General features: G+C 47.5%; 1 protein-coding gene across 1 annotated transcript in view; it reads right to left on the bottom strand.

The window, feature by feature from the left end:
* Positions 1-914: 914 nt before the first annotated feature.
* The window catches only part of LOC309360631 (lysozyme C-like), a 36,831-nt gene continuing 13,128 nt past the window's right edge, over positions 915-24,617 (bottom strand). The window contains exons 3-4 of the mRNA XM_081895315.1: positions 2,264-2,339; positions 915-1,133 (exon numbers count right to left, since the gene is read on the bottom strand). Of these exons, the coding sequence (XP_081751441.1) occupies positions 992-1,133; positions 2,264-2,339 (218 nt within the window). The 3' untranslated portion in view covers positions 915-991. The remainder of the gene's footprint in view (positions 1,134-2,263; positions 2,340-24,617) is intronic.

Raw genomic sequence — 24,617 nt, 5'->3', positions numbered from 1 at the left:
AGAGCAGGCAGCAGATACCAATCTTAGCTCAGAGACAGAAGGGGAGAGGCCAGGAATAGCTAGTCCAAAAACTCGAAGGCGCGAGAAGGTCAGTGGGGGGGGGGGGGAGAGCGGAAGTGGAAGGGTTTTTTCCCATGTTGGAAGAAGAGGAAGGGGCGGAGTTTAGACACGGAGTGAAGGAGCTCCAGAATGATTTATGTGTTTGAGCAATAAACCTGAGATAATTACTGCCAGTGTCTCGCTTCTGTGGGAGAGCAAAGCTATTACAATGCTTAGCTTTGGAGCATACAAAACAACTCATCCTCCGTTCCTTCCCAAGGGCCTTCTCCAGAGTAACCCTAGGAGCCAACCCTCGGTGACTGACTCACTTCCTTTCACTCTGATTGGCTTCAACCAGCACAAAGAGTGAGAAGTCTTATTTCTGTGGCTAGAAAGCTTTCCTCTCATGCTGAAGACAAGGACCTTGCTAGATCCCTGCTGCTGAAATAGAAATGAGTCTTTGACCCCCTGCAACCCCAGACCACCACAGCCCTGCTCTTTGGTGTCCAGTCATGACTGAGAACTGCATGAATGAAGCAAGACCCCCTTAAACAGGCACCAGCATACACAACCCTGATTGGATGAACTATTGAATGTAAAACAGCTGGATATCTTTGTGTACCTGTTTCATCCCTTCTTAGGCATGGAGGCAAAATTATCGCACCTAGGATGCTGCAGCTGCCAATTGTGAGGAAAAAATACAAGTAGCTGGATGGAATTTATTTTGATTAATAATGGCCTCGATCTTATTCACAAAGCACTGGAAACCACAGAGGCTTCCATCTTTAGAAGAATAGCGACGATGTGAGGTCAAGCTGTGCTAGACATCCTTAGCATAAAAGCCCGAGTTTACAAAGACAAAAGAAGTCATCAAGCACTTTTATCATTGATTGGCTTTTATTTCTTGTTGGAAGAGACTTAAAACACAATGAAAGAATTCCCAGTTAGTTTTTTAATTAAAATGTATATGGACTTCCTTTTTCTTCCCGTACAATACTAAGTTTTTGAACCAGGACTGATATTCCAAAAAATAAGAGCATGAGAGATGCAGAATGCTGAGGGCTCCTCTGCTGCAGTTTACTTGATAATGTGTCCTAAAGGCACAAAAAAAGAGGGGAGGGGTTGCACATCAGCATTCTTTATGAGCAGGATGTGGCCAATGTACACACGGGAACATTACAAACAAGAAAAGAATATTGATGACACAGTAAAAACTGGGCTGTGAACTTTTCAGTGCTGCAGCACAAAACTAGAGGTAGAACAATAAATTGGGACATGCTCCCCGCGTGCAGGCATGCTGCCTCTGATACTGTAGTTGTCATGACTAGTAGCCATTGACAGTCCTCTTATCTCCTGTGGGCCAGCCCTGATGTAAAACCATAAATCAGGGCAGGTCCAGGCTTGTCCTAGCAGAACAAAACACATTGGGGGTGATTTGTGAGTGCCTGGTGATGTGAAAGGTGAATTTAGCAGAATAATAACCTCAAATTATTATTATCTCCCCAAAGCTTGAACCTACTGACTGGATAGTATGCCAAAACTCACTGAGGGAAATTTATATTTTGCACTCAGAACTAAAACTCTGCAAAGGTAATAGGAAAGAAGGCAGGTGCAAGAGATTTAATAGCAAAGAAATGAGTATCCATATTTATTTTATACTTAGCAAAATAATTGTCACAAGCCTCACAGTGGTATCAGGCTTGGGTTGGCAGGATCTGACACCGAGGAGGGAGGAAACACAGGGGGAAAGGAAACCTGGGCTGAAGGAACACCCTGACTTCAGCTGACTTTTCCTCACTTACATGGAGGAGCCTTTGCCTGTGTATTTGAGGCTGGGCAATAAACACCCTCATCTTGCATGAGCAGCACCTATTCCAAAACAAACCACCCTATATGGAAATGCCCTTAATATTCATCGTATATCGTATTTTGGCAACCCTTTTCATAACAGAATGACCCAAAGGAACTTCTGTGTTGGTGTACCTTCCTTAAGCATATGAGGATTTTGAAGTGAAAAGATTGCAGATTTACTTTATCATGAAAGATCTTGCATATATCTCTTAAAACTATATTTACTTACTACAAAAAGAATGATTTGTGTCTCTTACTTTCATCCCTTAATAAAGGGCCTTTAAAAACAGTTTTTTGTTTTCTGCTTTGACTTGATTACATCATTTTCCCCAGCTGCTCATTCTGATAAAGCAGGAAAGCTGATGTCACTCACCAATACTCCAGCCCTTTCTCGGTGATAACCTTCTTAAGGCACCTTACATCATCTGCAATATCATCATCGAGGAGATCTGTAGAGGAGAATAATGAAGACAAGTTAACCAAGACCAAACCTGAGCCCAGATATAGATCCCAACTGAGGCCTTAAAGGCACAAGAATTGTATCTCTGGTGATAGGGGGTCATTCAGTGATTCAGAGAAAGCTCTTGGTAGGCTTATCTCCTCCCAGCTTGTTTCCTCCTGGTTGATATGATAAGGCATGATGCTTCATAATAACAATGAACATAACCTCCAACATGTTGAGCCCCCAAACCAGGATGTTTCTTTCTGGTCGTGCTCCCACGTGAGTTACATCACCTGCATGAGATCACAGAACCCAAAAGACTCATTTTTTCCAGTGCTGTGCTCTCCTGGCATGCAAAAACATGTGTGTCATGGTGCTGCAAGAGATTGTGGCCCTGAAAAGGTGCTTTTTTCAGGATGATATTGCAGCACTCAAAATGGCCGCCATGCTCGTGCGAAAAAACGGGATGTCCTGGGACACTTGCAAGGTATGAACAAATATAATAAGAATGACAAACAGATTAATATGACATGCCCCTGCATGTCAACAAGCGTAGGGGCCCTCTAGGGAGGTCAACAACCTTTTTCAGCCGTGTGCTGGTCCACCATCCCTCAGACCATGTGGTGGGCCAGACTATATTTTTTTTGGGGGGGATGAACGAATTCCTATGCCTCACAAATACCCTAGAGATGCATTTTAAATAAAAGCACACATTCTACTTATGTAAAAACACGCTGATTGCTGGACTGTCCGTGGGCTTAGGTTGCCTACCCCTATTCTAGAGGACAATTCTCTTACTTGAAGATGTTCTCTATTTGAGAGCAGTGGCATAGGAAGGTCAGGTGGTACCCGGTGCGGAAAATTTCTTGTCACCCCCACCCCACATTGATTTATTTTATTTTAATTTTGCCTGTAAAAATGGTTTGACTTTATTTCATATTTTCTTACAAAGGAATGTTGCTCCCTTCCAAGACCTTTTCCAACTGGCCCAGGGGGTGGGGCCCAGGCCCTCACACTCCCAGCTACAAAAGTGCAGAGTTGTTCTGCTATTGCTTTCCTGTTCCAAGTGTCTAATGTGTTTTAAAATGTCTTTAAACAGTCGGTGGCACTTTAAGTTGTTTCTTCTCTCCCCCCCCCTTTTGCTCTGTTGGGGTGGGTGGGATGGATATCTGGTTGGGGATTAATTTTCATCTGATTCCCTGGTGGCCCGCTGGAATGTGGAGTTAACTAGGGCTATCGACTGTCTGCCTCCCAAGCACCCTCTCCGATTCCATGGAGCCCGGACAGCCCTGTGGTTTCCCCCAGAGATGAGGGCAAGGAAACAATTGCTGAGACGACTAGAGCACCGGTGGCAGAGAACTCATTCTGAACTGAACCAGACACGGGTTAGAGCTCAACGTCGAGCCTACCAAGCGGCGATAGCCACGGCGAAGAAGACTTTCTTCACTGTCTCTATTGCATCTGCAGAAAATAGTAGCAGGAGACTCTTTGAGGTGGTCCACAATTTAACAGAACCACCTTTACCACCGGGGCCTTGTAAAGTCCCCAAGATCTCCTGCAACGATTTTGCAAAGTTTTTTGCAGATAAAATCACTCATATTCGGAAGGAGCTAGATACCACCGTGGGAGCAGGGCTGGGGCAGGAGAGTGCTAGAGCCCTGTCTGGTCAAGTTGCATGGAATCAATTTCAATCTGTTACCCCCGTGGATGTGGACAGGCTGCTTGGACGCGTGAAACCAACCACCTGTCTCCTTGATCCTTGCCCATCCTGGCTGATAAAAGCAAGCTGGGAAGGGCTGGGCGATGGGCTCTGCAGGGTGGTGAATGCTTCCCTCTGTGAGGGAGCTTTCCCAGACCCACTGAAAGAGGCGGTCATTAAACCGCTTCTTAAAAAAACATCTTTAGACCCAGCCAGTATGGCCAACTATCGCCCAGTCTCAAATATTCCATTCTTGGGAAGGTGATTGAGAGGGTGGATGCTGAACAACTCCAGGCACGCCTGGAGAATGCAGACCATTTGGATCCCTTCCAATCAGGATTCAGGCCTGAATCCTGAATCCATGGGACTGAAACTGCCTTGGTCGTGCTGGTTGATGATCTCCGGTGGGCTATGGACAAAGGTGAAAGCTGTTTTCTAGTTCTGCTGGATTTCTCAGTGGCTTTTGTTACAACTGATCATAACATCCTTCTGGACCATCTCAAGGGCACTGTTATTACAGTGGTTCCACTCTTTCCTCCAGGCAGTGTCCAGAAAATGGGGGGGTGAGTGTTCAGACCCCGGGGCCCTCACTTGTGGGGTGCCTCAGGGTTCTGTCCTCTCCCCCATGCTTTTTAACATCTACATGATGCCGCTGGGAGAGACCATCAGGGGGTTTGGGCTGGGTGTTCATCAATATGCAGATGATACCCAGCTCTACCTCTCTTTCAAATCAGAACCAGTGAAGGCAGTGAAGGTCCTGTATGAGTGTCTAGAGGCGGTTGGAGGATGGATGGCGGCTAATGGATTGAGGTTGAATCCTGACAAAACAGAAGTACTGTTTTTGGGGTACAGGGGGTGGGCTGGTATGGATGACTCCCTGGTCCTGAATGGGGTAACTGTGCCTCTAAAGGACCAGGTGCACAGCCTGGGAGTCATTTTGGACTCACAGCTGTCCATGGAGACGCAGGTCAATTCTGTGTCCAGGGCAGCTGTTTACCAGCTCCATGTGGTACACTGGCTGAGGCCCTACCTGCCCACGGACTGTCTCACCAGAGTGTTGCAAGTGCTAGTTATCTCCTGCTTGGACCACTGCAATGCACTCTACGTGAGACTACCTACCTTTAAAGGTTACCCAGAAATTGCAATTAATCCAAAATGTGGCAGCTAGACTTTCGGTTGGTCACCCGGTAATGGCAGACGGGAGCTCTTTCGGCTGAAAGAGCCCCAGCGCAGTGAAGCAAGGAGAGACCGCAAGAGCGACGCGTTCCCCTGGGGAAAACCTCAGATCGGGAATTCTGAGGACCTGGTGATCCGGTGGGTGCCTTCTGACGACTTCCCCACTCCCCGGTAAGCTCATAGAAGCCCCAAGAGCGAGTGGGGTCTGAGACGCGGCACAGCGGAAACGACTGCTTCCTTCACAGCGCGAAGCTCCAAGTCTGGGGTTCGTGAGCGGGCAATTCTTTCAGAAAAAAAGGACTTAAAATTTGGAACTGTAAGTAAAGGATAAAGTTTAAATTTGATCAAGATTAGCAGGAAAAGGGGGATTTAAAAACGGAGGTCGATCCCTTTCGTTGAACTAAAGTAGAGTCGGTAAACGAGGACCGAAGTAAAAAGTAAAAAGACTGTTTGAAAGTTTGCAAGTCAAATCTAATGCCCCCCTTCTGCAGGGAGAAGGGGGGAATTACTTTAAGTTTTAAAAACCCTGAGAGACTGTGATTAAAGTAAAGAAGCTCCTTCATTCTGCTGCGGACCCCCGGGACGGAAAGGCTAGACTCCATTGTGACATCACAATGGAAGGTGAAACATTTGATTTTCGTTTCCATTGACTCTGTTATTTTGTATCCTGCTGTTGTCCGGACACATTTTAAAGTAGCTAAAAGTATCTGTTACCTCCAGGATTGTCTGTTAAAATTCCAAAAGGGACTTGGAAAATTTCTTTTACAGCCTGGCTTTTAACAACAAGGAACAGGAGGGCTGCGGGCTGCCTGGGTGGTGGGAATTTGTTTTTCTCTCTCACTCCACTAAACTGTGGGACTGAACTTGAAATTCTTAGAATCATAGAATCATAGAGTTGGAAGAGATCACAAGGGCCATCGAGTCCAACCCCCTGCCAAGCAGGAAACACTGTCAGAGCACTCCTGACATATGGTTGTCAAGCCTCTGCTTAAAGACCTCCAAAGGAGACTCCACCACACTCCTTGGCAGCAAATTCCACTGTCAAACAGCTCTTACTGTCAGGAAGTTCTTCTCTGGAGCAGCATAAAACAACCTTTCTCCCTCCTCTATGTGACATCCTTTTATATATTTGAATATGGATATGATATCACCCCTTAACCTCCTCTTCTCCAGGCTAAACATGCCCAGCTCCCTTAGCCGTTCCTCATAAGGCATTGTTTCCAGGCCTTTGGCCATTTTGGTTGCCCTCCTCTAGACACGTTCCAGTTTGTCAGGGTCCTTCTTAAACTGTGGTGCCCAGAACTGGACACAGTACTCCAGGTGAGGTCTGACCAGAGCAGAATACAGTGGCATTATTACTTCCCTTGATCTAGATGCTATACTCCTATTGATGCAGCCCAGAATTGCATTGGCTTTTTTAGCTGCCGCGTCACACTGTTGGCTCATGTCAAGTTTGTGGTCAACCAAGACCACACATGTACTGCTCTCAAGCCAGGTGTCACCCATCTTGTATTTGTGCCTCTCATCCCCCCCCCCAAGTGCAATACTTTACATTTCTCCCTGTTAAAATTCATCTTGTTTGTTTTGGCCCAGTTCTCTAATCTGTCAAGGTCGTTTTGAAGTGTGATCCTGTCCTCTGGGGTGTTAGCCACCCCTCCCAGTTTGGTGTCATCTGCAAATTTGATCAGGATTCCCTTGAGTCCATCATCCAAGTCGTTGATAAAGATGTTGAATAAGACAGAACCCTGTGGCACCCCACTAGTCACTCTTCTCCAGGATGAAGAGGAACCATTGATGAGCACCCTTTGGGTTTGGTCAGTCAGCCAGTTACAAATCCACTGAGTGGTAGCATAGTCAAGACCGCATTTTACCAGCTTCTTTACAAGAATATCATGGGGCACCTTGTCAAATGCCTTGCTGAAATCAAGGCAGGCTACATCCACTGCGTTCCCTTCATCTACCAGGCTTGTAATTCTGTCAAAAAACGAGATCAGGTTCATCTGACATGACTTATTTTTCAGAAATCCATGCTGACTATTGGTGATCACAGCATTCCTTTCTAGGTGCTCACAGACTGTTTGCTTAATGATCTGCTCCAGAATCTTCCCTGGCATTGATGTCAGACTGACTGGGCGGTAATTATTTGGGTCCTCTCTTTTCCCCTTTTTGAAAATAGGGACAACATTTGCCCTCCTCCAGTCTGCCGGGACTTCGCCTGTTCTCCAGGAAATCTCAAAGATGACTGCCAGTGGTTCTGAGATCACATCTGCCAGTTCTTTTAATACTCTTGGATGCAGTTCATCTGGCCCTGGAGACTTGAATACATCTAAACTAGCCAAGTATTCTTGTACTATCTCCTTAGTTATTCTGGGCTGTGTTTCCTCTGCTGAATCATTTGCTCCAAATTCTTCAGGTCGGGCATTGTTTTCTTTATCGGAGAAGACTGAGGCAAAGAAGGCATTGAGGAGTTCAGCCCTTTCTGTGCCCCCTGTTTGCATTTCACCATCTTCTCCTCTAAGTTACCCCACTGTTTCTTTGTTCTTCCTTTTGCTACGAACATACCCATAAAAGCCTTTTTTGTTGCTTTTAACCTCTCTAGCAAGCCTGAGTTCATTCTGTGCTTTAGCTTTTCTGACTTTGTGTCTACATGTGCTGGCTATTTGTTTGAATTCCTCTTTGGTGGTTTCCCCCCTTTTCCATTTTTTGTACACATCCTTTTTTAATCTTAACTCAGTTAAAAGTTCTTTAGATAGCCACCCTGGCTTCTTTAGGTACCTTCCATGTTTCCGTCTCATTGGTATTGCCTGAAGTTGTGCTTTTACAATCTCCCTCTTAACAAACTCCCAGCCATCATGAACTCCCTTTCCTTTTAGTATTACTGCCCATGGGATCTCACCCAGCACTTCCTTAAGTTTTATGAAGTCGGCTTTCTTAAAGTCAAGAAATTGAGTCCTAGTATGCTTGGCTGCTCCTTTCCACTGTATAGTAAACTTCAGAAGAGCATGATCACTCGCACCTGATGATCCTTCCACTTCTACCCCACTAACCAGGTCATCAACATTGGTTAGGACCAGATCTAAAATGGCTCTTCCTCTTGTTGCTTCTCCCACTTTCTGGACAATGAAGTTGTCTGCAAGGCCAGTGAGGAATCTGTTTGACCTTATGCTCTTGGCTGAGTTTGACATCCAACAAATATCTGGGTAATTGAAGTCCCCCATTACTACTATCTCCCTTCCTTTTGCATGCTTGGCCATCTGTTCCAGGAAGGCATCATCTATGTCCTCCGTTTGGCTTGGGGATCTATAGTAAGCTCCCACAATGAGGTCACTGTTATTCTTCTCTCCCTTAATTTTGAGCCAAATGCTCTCACTTTGGCTTTGAGGTTCTAAATCTTGGATCTCTTCACAGGTATACACATCCCTGACATATAACGCCACTCCTCCTCCTTTCCTGTCTGGTCTGTTTCTCTGAAATAGAATGTATCCCTCCATTATTACATTCCAATCATGGGACTTATCCCACCAGGTTTCAGTGATGCCTATTATGTCATATTTAGTTTGCTGTACCAAGAGCTCAAGCTCATCTTGTTTATTTCCCATGCTTTGCGCATTAGTGTACAGACACTGAGGTCCATTAATCATTCCCCCATGTCTCTTATTTAAGGATTTTTTCCTCCCACAACTAGGTCTGCGTGCTGTTTACTCCATTTGGTCTATGACATTTGGATGATCATCTTCATCAATTGATAGACTCCTACCTTCAGGAGCACTGTCTCCCTCCCCCACATTAGTCAGTTTAAAGCCCTCCTGATGAGGTTTCTGATATTTTTGGCAAAAACATTCCTCCCAACCGTTGTGAGGTGCAGCCCATCACTTGCCAGAAGTCCATCTTTAAGAAACTGCAGTCCATGATCTAAGAATCCAAACCGTTCCTGTTTACACCATTTGCGAAGCCAGTTGTTCACTTCCACTATTTTTCCCTCTCTCCCTGGGCCACGTCGTACAACTGGGAGGACAGATGAGATGACAATTTCTTGAGTGCTGACTAACCAGATAAGGGAACTGGAAGACATGGCTCTAAAAGTGCAGCCTTTGAGGAATCAGTAATGAAAATCAGAGACAATACAAATCGTAATACAGGGGGTATAGAAAAATTGAATTAAAAGTTTGAAGATTTAAGTGTTGAACTGAAAGAGGCGAAGAATGGGATTACAACACATGAGACAAGGTTGGCACAGCTTGAGACAGTTAGAGTTTCAGATTTGGAATGAATACAATATGAAAATTCAAATTCTATTGCATTTCTTCAGATAAAGGAATGGGAATCTCAACTAAGATTGAGAGGGGTCCCTCAATTGGAAGAAGAGCCACTCAAGGAGTGTTTGACAGACCATTTTGTGGCATGGTGGGACTTGAAAAAGGAAGACGTTGGACTGTGGATAGAAAAAGGATTTGAATCCAAAAAGGATTCAAAAATAACTTATGACTGCATAGTGGTCTTCAAGACCAAGGAACAAAGAGATATCATTTTGGGACTGCAAAAAAGTTTTAAAAATTCAGGATAAACCCATTGTCCTTTTCAAAGAGATTCCTAGACACTTCTTGAACCTGAGATCCAGTTTCACAGAATTGGCAAACATCTTGAGGAGGAAAAATATCTTCTTCAGGTGGGAATTCCCAGAGGGTCTTTCCTTCAAATTTGGAGGAAGAAAGCAAAGAATTAAGACTGTTGGAGAGAAGGACAGATTTCTGCAAAAGTACTCGGTGGAACTTGGACTAGAAAGCCTGCAGCTGCCAGGGGTAGGAGCGGTGACCCCTTAATCTAACATCATGGCTTTGAGAATTTATTCTTGGAATGTTAATGGCTTAATCTCCTCAGAAAAGGAGACAGGTTTACTATGTTTTGGAAAAGCAGAATTTGGATGTAATTTGTTTACAGGAAACACACATTACAAGGCTACATAGAAAAAATTTATCAAATAAAAAACTCAATCAAGAATTTATTTCTTCAGATAAAGTGAAAAAAAGAGGAGTGGTTTTCTATATCAAAGAAAAATGGAACCCAAAATTGATCTTTAAAGAGGAGGAAGGAAGATACATTCCAGTGGAAATTACAGCACAAGGTGAAAAATATTTGTTACTGGGAATCTATGCAGCAAATGATGGCAAATCAGAATCCTTAAAAAACTTGGAAACAATCTTTTGGAACACTTGGATTACAAATTAAATTTAATGGGAGATTTGAATGGATTGGCAGCTACCTTAATGGACAGAACTCAGAGGCAGAAAATATTAAATGCTGGCAGACTACCTAAAACTTTCTTTGAAATAACTGACAAATTCGACCTGTCAGACATATGGAGAGTCAGAACTCCAACTGAAAAAGACTTCACATTCTATTCAGATGCAAATTTGTCATTTTCGAGAATCGATTATTTATGGATATCCAGAGACCTGGTTCCTAACGTATCAAAAACGGAAATTTGCCCTAAAACTTGCTCAGATCATAATGCAGTTTTTATGGAATTGAAAATGTCCTTACAGGGTTCTTTCAGATGGAGAATGAATGATTATTTGTTGAGGAGTACCCAAATTGTAAATAAAGCCCAAAAAGCCCTAAAGGACTATTTTGAAATTAATATGAACCAGGGAATGGAAACAAGGGTTATTTGGGACGCCAGCAAAGCAGTAATGAGAGGATTTCTCATTCAACAAAATTCAATTAGGAGAAAGATACAGAATGAGAAAAAAGATAAAATTCTGGAACAACTAAAAGATCCTTAGATCCTTAATGAGAGGATTTCTCATTCAACAAAATTCAATTAGGAGAAAGAGACAGAATGAGAAAAAAGATAAAATTCTGGAACAACTAAAAGATCCTTAGAGGCAATCCAAAGAATTTGCAGACACAAAAGGAAATCAAAGCCTTACAGACTTAATACAGTGGTACCTCGCAAGACAAAATTAATTCGTTCCGCAAGTTTTTTCTTCTTGCGAGTTTTTCGTCTTGCGAAGCACGGTTTCCCATAGGAATGCATTAAAAATCAATTAATGCGTTCCTATGGAGACCGCTTGCCAGGCTGACGGTGCGGAGAAGGGCTTTTCTCCCCACCGCAAGCCTTCAGCACAGGTACGGGAACAGAGGGGAAGGCGCACAGCGCTTCTCCTCTGTTCCCGGGGCTTGCGGTGGGAGGAGGGTTTTTCCTCCCCACCGCCAACATTCAGAACAGCATTCTGAATGTTGGCGGTGGGAAGGAAAACCCTCCTCCCACCGCAAGTCTTCAGGACAGCCATCCGAAGGCTGGCGCGGGGAGAAGGTCTCTCCGCCCCACTGCCAGCCTTCGGAGGAGCCTTCCGAAGCCTGGCGGGGGGAGAAGGTCTCTCCGCCCCACTGCCAGCCTTCGGAGGAGTCTTCCGATGGCTGGCGCGGGGAGAAGGGCTCTCCGCCCCACCGCCAGCCTTCGGAGGAGCCTTCCGAAGCCTGGCGGGGGGAGAAGGGCTCTCCGCCCCACCGCCAGCCTTCGAAGCAGCCTTCCGAAGGCTGGCGCGGGGAGAAGGGTTCTCCGCCCCACCGCCAGCCTTCGGAGGAGCCTTCCGAAGCCTGGCGGGGGGAGGAGGTCTCTCCGCCCCACCGCCAGCCTTCAGAGGAGGTTCGTGGACAGTGGGGAAGACACGCTGTGCTTCCCCGCTGTCCCGGAGATTTCCCTATGGGCTTTCGTCTTGCGAAGGAAGCCCATAGGGAAATTCGTTTTCCGAAGTGCCTCCAAAACGGAAAACCCTTTCGTCTAGCGGGTTTTCCGTCTTGCGAGGCGTTCGTCTTGCGGGGCACCACTGTACTCACAAATTATTAATCAATAAATGACCTTTAAGGACTGGTCGGTAACTAAACAAATCTTGGACAGGAGGGACAGGCTCCAGAGGGCTGGCCTGTTGGTGACCCGCCTATTCGAAGAGTTCCACCATCCCTCTTAGGAACACGCAAGCCTACTAGTCTGCGCACAGAATTGGAAATGGCTTCTGAAAACTACAAACAAGTCTAACCGGAGGCAACCAGAATTTCCAAACAGAAGGCTAAGCTCCAAAAAATTTTACTCCCTTCGAATGAATCCAAAAAAGATATCTTAAACGAAAAGGAGCTGTTCTTTTTAGCCTCCCTTGAGCAGATTCAACAGTCCCAGGATGCGTTAATAGCTAGGTTACAAACCATTAAAAAATCCTTACTCCCCCAAGGCTTTTCTGCTCCTTTGGAATTTAATTTTGCTACTAACACAACAAAGCCCTTATCCAACGAAGACTGGATGCAGTTCCGGTTCCTGTCCCCCGAAGAAGTGGGTTCTCCCACACAACCCTTAATACCTCAAACAACAACACATCAGGTTGATCTTGCCATGCCGATGAGTAGGAACGGTTCAATCTTTGTGGACGCCTCAGGATCCTTAGATGACATTCAGGTGGAGGATTGAAAGACAGATACAGCGAGGGGACACCATGCCAGGGAAACAAAACTCACTAGACTAGTACCTACCATAAATGATCTTAACAGCTCACTCCACCTCTACAAAAACATTCATTCCATCATCCTAAAGAACAAACGGAGGAGTCTACCTTTGTTCCCCTCACCACCATATTTCCACATCTTATCGTGGAATGTGGCGGGCTGGCTGTCTAAGCAGGGCGATGCTGATTTTCTGGATTTCCTCTCAAAATTCCAGATTATTTGTTTACAAGAGACCTGGTGCCTAGACTCTCATCTCCCTTACTTACAGGGCTATGTGGCTTTTACTACCCCTGCAAAAAAACTAAATAACCGTGGCCGACCTAGTGGCGGTTTGGTCACTTTTATTCCTATAGAGCAAGGGTACAGGGTGCGACAACTGCAGTGGATGAAGAGCAACAATTTTCAGATTTTACCTATCTCCAATAACACAGGAGGAGATTTTCTATGTTTCAACGTTTATATTCCCCCCGTGTGTACTTCCTCTCAGTCAATACAAATCTGGGAAGATTTGGAGTCATGCTTGGAGAAGGCCAAAATAGAATTTCCTGACTGGAACATCCTGCTGGCAGGTGACTTTAATGCTAGGATAGGCAGCGACATCAATTCGTATGGCTCCAAAACCCAGTTTTTACCAGAGGCAGACTGGTTTATCCCTTGGAGTTCTGATGAAAAGGTCCTGAATAAGGCAGGTAATACATTACTGGAGATTGCCTTTAAGAATAATTTGTACAACCTGCATGGTACTTACATGGATAGGTCAGGAGGTTTCTTTTCTTTTATTGGCCCTCGTGGTGCAAGTGTGATTGACCATATCCTGGTCTCTCCAACAATTTTGGAGAGGGCACAGGGTCTCAGCACTTTTAACAGAACTGAGAGCGGCCATCTTCCTAGAGCAATCTCATTAACTCCCCTTGAATCAGGGGGATTACAACATCTACATTGTGCAGTCCCTCATCAAGCACCGGCACCACGCAGGCGTAAATGGAACAGCGAGCTGGAGCTTAAAATTAAACAACACCTGCACTCTCCAGACTTATTGGTTCTGAGAGACGAGTGTCTTTTACCTAATTTTGAACCTTTTTCACTATATCAGCGGGTCTCAGAGTCTCTTTTTCCATTACTTATAAACACCAGGCCTCCCAAACAACATTACAAATCGGGGGTCTGGTTTGACAAAGACTGCCGGAAACTAAGATCCCTGCTTAGGAAACAACAAAACAAGGTAAAACAGGAGAGGACTCTGGCATCTATGGTGAATTTCCACAGATGGTGCTCTTACTATAAAAACACCTTAAAACTCAAGAAATCCCTTTATAGGAAGGAACAATGGGAGGCACTTGATAAGGCGATTAAATTGCAAGACGATAGAAAATTTTGGGCAGTAGCAGCACAGGGAGTCTCATCCAAAGGAAAAATTGTAAACAACAGTATTCCATCCGATGTGTGGTTTCAACACTTTCCCCAGCTATACACACCCTCAAATACTGCTAATTCGAGTCCGTCCCTCCCACTGAAGAATGATCATCTAGCTAGTTGGGATCCTGTTACGGAATTAGAGTGCCTACAGCTAATTAAAACATTAAAAAATGGCAAAGCTCCTGGTGAGGATATGATCCCCCCTGGGGTATTTAAATCAAATGCCCAATGGTGGGCCATCTTTTTGGCCAAACTTTTTACGGCAATAAACAACACATGTAAAATTCCAGCAAACTGGAAACTAAGTGTGGTAGCCCCTATCTACAAGAAGGGAGATATTCAAGATCCAGCAAACTACCGCCCTGTAAGCCTTCTGGACATTGCATACAAACTTTATACCCGGTACTTATTAAACAAGTTGGTAGACTGGGCGGACCATTCTAACCTGTTCAACCAGGAACAGGCAGGATTTAGAAAGGGCCACAATACGATAGGTCACTGTATGGTACTACAGACCCTGATAGCTAAATATGCAAAAGCGTATAAGAGCAGACTCTTTGTGGCCTTCGTTGACTTGACATCTGCCTTTGACTAAATCTGCAGAGATAGACTGCGGAAAAAATTATATGAAACGGACATTGATAGACGGCTTTTAAAAATGCTCAGAGAGTTACACACAGATACTACAGTCAAAATCAGAACTGGGCCATCGGGAACTCTTACGGACCCACTGCCATTGGGGAAAGGGGTCAAACAGGGATGCCTGCTAGCCCCATTTCTTTTTAACTTCTATATAAACGACATTGTCCAGTACATGGCAAAGTACAAGTCATCGGCTCCAGCCCTTGAAGGTAAACGTCTGAATATATTGCTATATGCCGATGACATGGCTTTAATGGCACTCACCCGAAGAGGCTTACGCAGCATGCTGGAGGGGATCGCAGCCTACTGTTCCCATAACTCACTAAAGATAAACTATGACAAAACAAAAATTGTGGTGTTCAGTAGAGCTCGCCACGCCTTTAGATGGTCTTTAGACGAACATGTGATTGAACAGTGCCCTTTTTTAAAATATCTGGGTGTTACATTCCAGGCTACATCTAGTTGGTTAGCCCACTTTAAGGCTGTAACCATCCTAACACGAAGAACAATTGGTGTCCTGCTTAGTTTCTTCCATACCCGGGGAGGTCAATTGGTGATCCCGGCATTAAGAGCTTTTGTTGGGAAAGCTATTCCCCGGATGTTATATGGGAAAGAACTCTGGGGGTGGAACCAGAGGCTGTTGGAACGGCTTGAAATTTTGCAAAATTATTATCTCAAGAGGATTCTAGGCCTTCCTCAAGGAACCCCAGCAGCTTTCTTGAGGGTGGAGGTTGGATTACCCTCTGTGTCTGCCAGGGCCCACTTAAGATTCCTACGATTCTACATCAACCTTGCAAACACTTCAAACATCTTATTGGCCAAACAAGCCTTTGTATCTCTTCAAAAGAACACCACTTGGTGTCAAAACCTATCTGAGATCCTGGTTAGATACACCCTACCGGAGTTTAATATTCTCAAACTGTGGAGCCCGGACAAAGTTCGGGAATGGATCCTGGAGAGAGACGCTCTGTTAGATATCACAAAAATACAGAACCCAGGGTCCTCCCACTGGTTTCCCCGACTGAAAACAGTCAAAACCTGCGCCAATTACTTGGCGAATATCACCAATCCCACCCTTCGGAGAGCTTTCACCATGGCCCGTTTTCAAACCATTCCTACGGCCTATCTGTCAGGCAGATATGTAAAAATCCCAGTAGAGCAGCGTATATGTCCTTGTCATATGAGAACCAAAGAGGATCTCACACATTACATGTTGTATTGTCCCATCTATTCGGCCTTCAGGGATGCGATGTTACAAACTATTCCCAAATCAATAGTCAACTCTGAGGACCAAGTAAAGTTTTTACTGGTGGACGCTGATCCACGGATTTCTCACGTGGTAGCGGTCTTTGTGGTGAAGGCTATGAAAACTAGAGTATGGTTCCTGGATGAAAAGGTGAGGTCCCCCCCAGTGGTCTCCTAACCTGTTGCTGTATCTTCTTTCCTGAATGGTGGGGTTTTTTTGGGTAATTTCCTTGCTGGGACAGCATGGCTTGAATTTTAGCTTATTTTTATAATTTTATTGTTTATCTTTTATTAATGTTTTATGGTATTTTGTGTAAAGGCGTTGTCAGGAAATTGCCATCGGAAGAACAGGTGGCGGAAGGGCTCCAGGAGAATAGGAGAGACTCTGCAGCAGAAGAGGGAACCAGTAGGGGGGGAGCAGGAGCTCCAAGGGGAAGGGAATCGGAGGAGAGGCTCTGGGACACTTCCAGTGAGAACCGCGAAGAGGTATCAAGGCCCCCTTTAGGAACCCCCACCCCTCGCCGGAAACTGTCACGCAGGGAATCCAGGAGACGTGTTTCCGTTAAGCAGCTTTTATGCTGGAAGCGTTTCCGCAGGCGCCCACTGTCGGATTCTACAAGCGACTGACGGAGCCATGTCAAAGGGCTCCGCTCAAGGCAGAGCTTTGCTACGCTGAGCAAACTCTGAGGGACCAACCCTTTTACGCACAAGTAGCTCATTGTCCCATCACAGCAATCCGACAGTCCCTGAAAGCGCTTGTGCAAGGAGAGGCATCATGAGCAACCCAGCCGGAGCCGGAGATGGGGGAGCAGCTGCAGCCGTTCCAAGCCTGGAAGAAAGGTACAGGATGTTGGAGGTTCAGTTAGCCATGCAAACGGCTAGGCTTGAGGAGAGGAGGGCTCAAGATGCAGAGAAGGGAAAGGCCACCCAAGTCTCAAGGAAGGTGCCAGGACTGGTGCAGAAATTTGGGGGTGATCCCAGGAACTATCAAGCCTTTAGGACAGAAATGCAATATGCCCTTAATCTGCAGTTTGATGACTTTCCTGATGAGGAATCAAGGGTGGCGTTTGTGATTGGCCATCTAGAAAGGGGGGCGAGAGACTGGATGAGACCCCTGATGGCAGCCAATAACGAAGTCCTAAAGGACACAAGGAAGTTTTTTCACGCCATGGATCTGATGTTCTCCAGTGAGATTGAGCAGGGAGTGGCGCGCAGACAGCTAATGGCGTGTAAGCAAGGGAGCCGATCTGTCCGTGAGTACTGGACTGAGTTCACCATGTTGATTCATAAATTAAGTTGGGATTTGTCGGCGGAACCGATATAAATGCTGTTCGAAGAAGGATTATCTCCAGCAGTAAAAGACGAACTTTCCCGGGCGCCCAGGGCGGAGTCTATGGACCAGCTGACTAAATCCGCGCTGGCCATAGGAGCACGGCAGGAGGCTAGAGCCTTGGAGAAGCGGGAGGGGAAAGAGGACCGTTGGAGAGATTTCCGCATTCCCGAGATTCCAGAGCAGACTTCCCCGCCAGCAGAGCCGATGGAAATTGGAACAGCGCGTGCTCGCGCAGTTTCAAACCCCAGTGAAGGGCAGAAGAAGGAGGGGAAAGGCGCCAAGAAATGTTTTCTCTGCCAACAGCCAGGTCACTTTGCCAGAGTTTGTCCACAAAGAAAGGAATGGCAAGGAATGGCGGGAGCTGTTGGGGAGGAGGCGGAGGGAGCCAAGGAGCCAGTAAAAGCCAACGCCTGGCTGCAAGCATCGGGGCACAGCAGCCAGGCCAAGGAACAGTGAATGTGCCCACGCCGGAACCACCAAGACCAGCGCTAGTAATAGAGGTATTGCTAGAACTGGCAAACGGACACCCGCTAAAGGTTAAGGCGTTATTGGACTCAGGCAGCTCCTGCAACTTTATGAGTAAGGAGTTTGCAGCCGCACACCAGATACAAACCATCCCCTTAAATAACCCGCTGCAGGTGACCACGATTGATGGGAGGGCGCTGTTGGGAGGAGAAGTTAACCAGCAGACTGTTCCCATGACGATGAGGGTGGCACGACACACGGAACTAATAGTGTTTAATATAGCCACCTTGGGGGGAGCGCCCATTATTTTGGGGATGAGCTGGCTAGCGCTGCATGATCCGCTCGTGGGATGGCACCAGAGAGTGGTTTCCTTTGGGTCAGCGCATTGTCTGGCACATTGCACGGAAAGGGGGAGCCAAGTAGGTACCCAGGCCACGTTAGCAAAGATAGAAGTTACAGACCAAGGAAGGGTACCACGACAATACGCCGATTTGGCTGACGTCTTCAGCGAAAGGGAAGCAAATAAACTACCCCCGCACAGACCCTTTGACTGCCAAATCAACTTACTCCCAGGAGCACAATTGCCAGTGGGCAAGGTATATGCAATGTCAGACAGGGAGATGCAGGAGTTAAGGGAGTTTATTGACAAGAACCTCAAGCGTGGGTTCATCAGAGAGTCACGGGCGGTGGGGGGTAGCCCAGTGTTCTTTGTGGACAAAAAAAATACAGATAAACCGAGACTGGTCGTGGACTTCCGGGCCCTGAACGCAGTGTCCGAACCAGTGGCTTTCCCTATGCCCAGAATCGATGACATTCTGACCCGGGTGAGAAAAGGGAAAATTTTTACCAAGCTGGACCTAAGGGGAGCGTACAATTTAATACGTATGAGAAAGGGAGATGAGTGGAAAACCACTATGTTCACCCCTTTAGGGGCCTTTGAATATCTCGTTATGCCCTTCGGCCTCCAGGGGGGGTTGGCCATTTTTCAATCGTTCATGAATCACGTCCTAGGGCCATTGCTTTACAAGAACTGTGCTGCGTTCTTAGATGATGTACTAGTGTACTCAGAGGATGAAGAGCAGCATGTGCGAGATGTACGAGAGGTACTGAGCAGACTGCAAGAAAACCAGCTGTGGGTGAAACTGGAGAAGTGTCAGTTTCACACCAGAGAAGTGGAATTCCTGGGGTACCGGTTGTCAGACAAGGGGTTGGCCATGGATCCTAGCAAGGTGCAAGCAGTACTGGAATGGAAACCACCGAAAACTAAGAAAGATGTGCAAAGGTTTTTGGGGTTCGGAAACTTCTATCGGAAGTTCATCAAGAACTTTGCCCACTTAACAGCCCCCATCACGGATTGCCTCAGCAGTAAGAAGAAATTTGTCTGGACGGAAGAAGCGCAGCGAGCGTTCGAAAGTTTAAAGAGGGCGTTTGATTCGGAAGAACAACTCTTACACGTGGATCTGCAACAGCCGATGAGAGTGGAGACCGACGCGTCAGACAGAGCGGTGGGCGCCGTACTCCTACAGCCGGGAAAGGATACGTCAGAATGGAGACCGTGTGTCTTTTTCTCGAGGAAGTTGAACAAATCAGAGAGGAACTATACCGTGTACGACAGAGAATTACTCGCCATCCATGAAGTGTTCAAGAGATGGCGACACCTGCTGATTGGGGCGCAACACAGGGTCCAAGTGCGGACAGACCACAAAAATCTAGAATACTGGAGAACAGCCCGAGTACTGAACCAGAGACAAGTGAGATGGGCGCAAGAGTTCTCTAAGTTCAATTTTGAAATTCGCTACGTGCCAGGCGCAGAGAATGTCAGAGCGGACGCTCTCTCCCGAAAACCTGAGTACTTGGAGGGGGAGGGAGCGGCGGAAGAAAGACACATCATCCCTGAGGACCACTGGGTTTGTGGGGCAGCATTGGTGGGGCAAAGAGAACTGGTAGAGGGTACTGAGAACGATGAATATGCCCAAGAAAAGCTTAGGGAACTCAGGGAAACAGGGGAGAACACAGGGGGTTTTGAGGAAAAGAACGGAAAGCTGTATTACAAAGGGGCACTCTACATACCAGATGGGGAACTAAGAGGGCGAGTGCTCAAACAGTTACATGATAGCCCCACGGCGGGGCACTTCGGGCAGCACAAGACCATGTGGTTGGTTACCAGGGAGTTTTGGTGGCCCAAAGTGAGGGAAGACGTGCGGGAGTATGTCCGGGGGTGCGACAGGTGCCAGAGAGCTAAAGGAGAGAGGCTGGCGCCAGCGGGGTTATTAGAACCCTTACCCACACCAGAAAGGCCATGGGAGATGGTATCCATAGATTTTATGACAGATCTACCGAAATCCAAAGGGAAAACAGCTGTCATGGTGGTAGTAGATCTACTAACTAAGATGTGCCATTTTATAGCTTGTTCACACGCAGTCACAGCGGAAGAAACCGCAAGGTTGTTTGTAAAGCATATTTTCAGGTTGCATGGCGCCCCCTTGAGGGTTGTGAGCGACCGAGGGAAACAATTTACTTCCAGGTTCTGGAGGAAGCTAATGAGCTTGCTGCACGTGGAGGTAAGTTTTTCCACCGCCAGACACCCAGAAACAAATGGGCAGGCAGAAAGGGCAAACGGGGTTTTGCAACAATACCTGAGGTGCTATGTAAAAGACAGAGAAAATGATTGGGCAGATAAGTTACCTCTGGCAGAATTTGCCTACAACGCGGAGAACGTGTCCACAGGGATGAGTCCCTTTCTGGCCAATTATGGGTGTCACCCCCGAGCTTTTCCAGGAGAAGGAGGGGAGAGCTGGAGTGTACCGGCGGCGGAACATTTTGTGGAAGAGATGGAAGCAATCCATCGGCAGCTCCAACTCAACTTGGAGAAAGCCAAGGAAGAATATAAGAAGCAAGCAGACAGAAATAGAAGGGAAGGTGAAACCATAAGGGTGGGAAACTGGGTGTGGCTATCCACCCAAGGGCTGCCGTTCAAGGGAGGGTGTAAGAAATTGAGACCCAAACGGTTGGGACCCTTTGAGGTCATACAACAGGTTAACCCAGTAGCATTTAAACTCAGATTGCCCAGTCACATGAAACTGCACCCAGTATTTCACAGATCATTACTGTCGCCATACTGAGAGGGACGGGAGTGGGGGGAACGTGAGAGGGAGGTCACCCAAACACCCGTCATAGAAGAGAGAGAATGCAACATGGAAGTGGCAGGAATCATTGATTCCAGGTGGAAGGGGAATCAGGTGGAATACTTGGTAGAATGGGAGGGGGAGGAAGAGTCAGAAAACACGTGGGTGCCGGCAGAAGAAGTCCATGACGAGGTTTTAATAGAAACGTTCCATCGGCGTTTCCCAAGAAAACCGCAGCCTGTGGCGCGATTTAGGAGGGAACACTTCGGAACCACCGATGAGGAAGGGGTGTTTGAAGGGTTCCCAGAGTCAGGGGTTGAGGAAGCAGCATACTCAGACGAAGAAGAGGAAGAAGGGGAAGGAGACGGAAGGCAGTGGCTAGAAGTGTTTGAATCCTCTGATGACGAGGAGAGCTCCTTCCGAGGCTTTCCAGCCTCACCGCCTGCAGGAGAGGAGGCGGGAGAGGGTGGAGGGGGGCCTGGGGGGGAGGTGGATGTCAGGAAATTGCCATCAGAAGAACAGGTGGCGGAAGGGCTCCAGGAGAATAGGAGAGACTCTGCAGCAGAAGAGGGAACCAGTAGGGGAGGAGCAGGAGCTCCAAGGGGAAGGGAATCGGAGGAGAGGCTCTGGGACACTTCCAGTGAGAACCGCGAAGAGGTATCAAGGCCCCCTTTAGGAACCCCCACCCCTCGCCGGAAACTGTCACGCAGGGAATCCAGGAGACGTGTTTCCGTTAAGCAGCTTTTATGCTGGAAGCGTTTCCGCAGGCGCCCACTGTCGGATTCTACCAGCGACTGACGGAGCCATGTCAAAGGGCTCCGCTCAAGGCAAACTGAGCAAACTCTGAGGGACCAACCCTTTTACGCACAAGTAGCTCATTGTCCCATCACAGGCGTGGACCTCACAAATTTAATAAACTTGATCTTGAAGTTGTGGGTGAACATTAATCAAGAAATAGAATGGAAACTAAGGAGGATGAGACAAAGGAACTTTGAATCTGCAAATAAATTTGGGAAACTTTTACCTTGGCAATTAAAAAAGAGGCAAAAACAAAGTACTATCACAATTATTGTGACAGAAGGAAAGTCTGTGGAGAACCCTGTGGCATAAGAAGATGTTTTCATAAGTATTATAAACAACTGTATAAAAAGGAGAAAGAAGATCGTGCTAAAATTGAGCAATTTATCAAAACTAATGGTTTGCAGAAGATTCCCGAGGGTAAAAAGATCCTACTAAATGGACTAATTACAAGACAGGAAGTGATTCGCAATAAACTCAATGCAACTTGGCAAGACCCCAGGACCAGATGGTTTATCAGCAAAATACTATAAGATACTGAAATACTGGTGTCAGGGTTTCTGGGAGAGAGGAGGAGATGACAGAGGAGACGGAGAGCGAGTGGGAGGAGGGGCAGAAGGATGAGGAAGAAGATGACGGAATTCTAAGGGAATCCACGAGTCTGAGCAGCGAGTCAGAGGATTCTCAAAAGGGGGTTACCTTAATCAAGCAAAAGGGAGGAGAAGGGAGAAGCGGAGAGGAGCCCAGTGGAAGACAGACGCAGCAAGAGGCGTCTCAGCTGGAACGGAGTAAAGGGGGTGGAGTCGTCAGCCTCTCGGAGGGAGCAGGATTAGGAGAGAACAGAGAAAGGGGGTTGGAGCAAGGTGTTCAGCCGGAAAGGGTGGAGAGCAGAACAAAGGGTGGTGTAGCGGTCGAAAGAAAGGTCAGGAGCAACGTACGCGCGCCAAGTTCAAACGTAGAGGCGCGCGGAAGTGGAGAGAGCTCAGGGGAGGAGCCCGGCCCCAAAGCCAGAAGGAGGGGGGAAGAGGCGGCAGAGGATTCAGCCTCAGGCGAGTCACGGAGAGAGGGAACCCAGGGGGGCAGGAAGACCCTGCGGAAAAGAAAGGAGAGGAAGAGGTGGTCTAGAGCCAGGCTATTAAGTTGGTGTGGAAGAGGGGAGGAGTCAGAGGGGACTTCAGCGGTCTAACGTGACAGACGTACGGCCACAATGCTGAACTGTATGAGAAGCAGAAATCTTCAATAAACTTTTCCTGTAAATAAACTGCAACGGAGTGAGGTCTCTTGTGAGCTGGGACCCATCCTGGGTGGCCGTGACAGTAAGTCCCCTCTCTGAAAGCAAAAAATTTTTTTTTGCGAAGCTCACGAACGGGAGCGGCCATGAGCGCTGAGGAGCAGCTGGTTGCACTGCGGGATCAGGTTACCGCTCTCACATCGGCAGTCATTGCTTCGCAGAAGAAGAATGACGACTTGGAGAAGACGTGCCAGGATTTGCAGGCAAGGTGGGAACACGCGGACAGGGCGGGGGCCCCAGGATCCAGAGCGGAGGGCATTGCGCTTGGACGGCGGGGGGGTGCCCTGGTTCCGCATTTTAATGGCAACTTGCAAGACTATCCCAATTTCAGAGCGGACGTCGTGTATGCACTGCATTTACTCCGTCACGATTTTAAAGATGAGGAGGAGAAAGTGGGGTTCATTGTTTCGCACCTGCATGGGGAGGCCAGGGCTTGGCTACGCAATCTGTGGCGCGAAGATGGACCGGCCCGTCGCAATTCAACTGCGTTCATCAAAGCGATGGATTCTTGTTTTCAATCCTCTGTGGATGTGGACATTGCGCGCCGTCAAATGCACGGGCTGAGGCAGGGGAAAGCGACTGTGCGCCAATACCACTCTAAATTTTTTGCATTGCTCACCGCCTTAGATTGGCCAAAGGACAGTAAACCGGTCAGAGATCTTTTTTGGGAGGGATTGAGCCCCCCCATCAAGGATGAGATCGCTAGAGGGGACAGACCCCAGACCCTAGAAGACGTGGTGCAACGGGCTTTAGCTATTGGAATTCGACATGAGGGACGTCCGTGGCACGAGGAGGACGGGCCCCAAGCGCGTGCGCAAGCGAGGACTCTCCCTTTTGTGCACAGGGATTTCAGCCGTGCGCACCCCTCGCCAATGGGGAAGGACAGCGAGGAGCCAATGGAGATTGGTGGTGCTAGGGCTCAGAAGCCATCCCAGAGCCCTGTCCCTGGTGCAGCCAAAGCGAAGCCTCCTAGAGGAACCAGGAAGTGTTACATCTGTGACAGTGCGCACCATATGGCGAAAGAGTGCCCCCAGAGGCTCCAGAAGCACACTGCGGCACTGGCAACTGTGACAGCAGAGGTGCAACCAGGGGAGCGACTTCAGGGAAACGACAGTGCCTGGCTGGAAGCAGAGCTCCTGGGGCTCAGCCAGGCGGATCTGTAGACAAGCCCCCAGCATCGCCGCAGAGCGTGGACCCTTTGCCTCCCAAACCGGCAGTTCTGCTCACAGCAACACTCCAGCTGCCTGATGGGAGACTCCTCGAGGTTCCAATAACGATCGATTCGGGAAGCAACGCCGACTTCGTGGGACTGCAGTTCGTTAAGCAGCACAACATGGCGCTCCTGCCTGCAACGACGCCTCTGAACGTGGTCACGGTAGACGGCAGGAAGTTGCTGGGGGGGCAAGTGGTGCAGCAAACCCCTCCCATGCTGATGCAGATTGGCAACCATCGAGAACTTATTAGTTTCAATGTCACCCACTTATCGGACACGCCCATCGTGTTAGGCATGAGTTGGCTGGAGAGGCACAGTCCCGCGGTTGCGTGGTATCAGCGGCAGATCACCTTTTGTTCATCGTATTGTGCTCAGCATTGCTTTC

Source organism: Podarcis melisellensis (assembly GCF_964234715.1).
Source record: "Podarcis melisellensis genome assembly, chromosome: 17".
Classification (NCBI taxonomy): domain Eukaryota; kingdom Metazoa; phylum Chordata; class Lepidosauria; order Squamata; family Lacertidae; genus Podarcis; species Podarcis melisellensis.
Note: the sequence above shows the minus strand (reverse complement) of the source record. Positions and strands in the feature narration are given on the sequence as shown.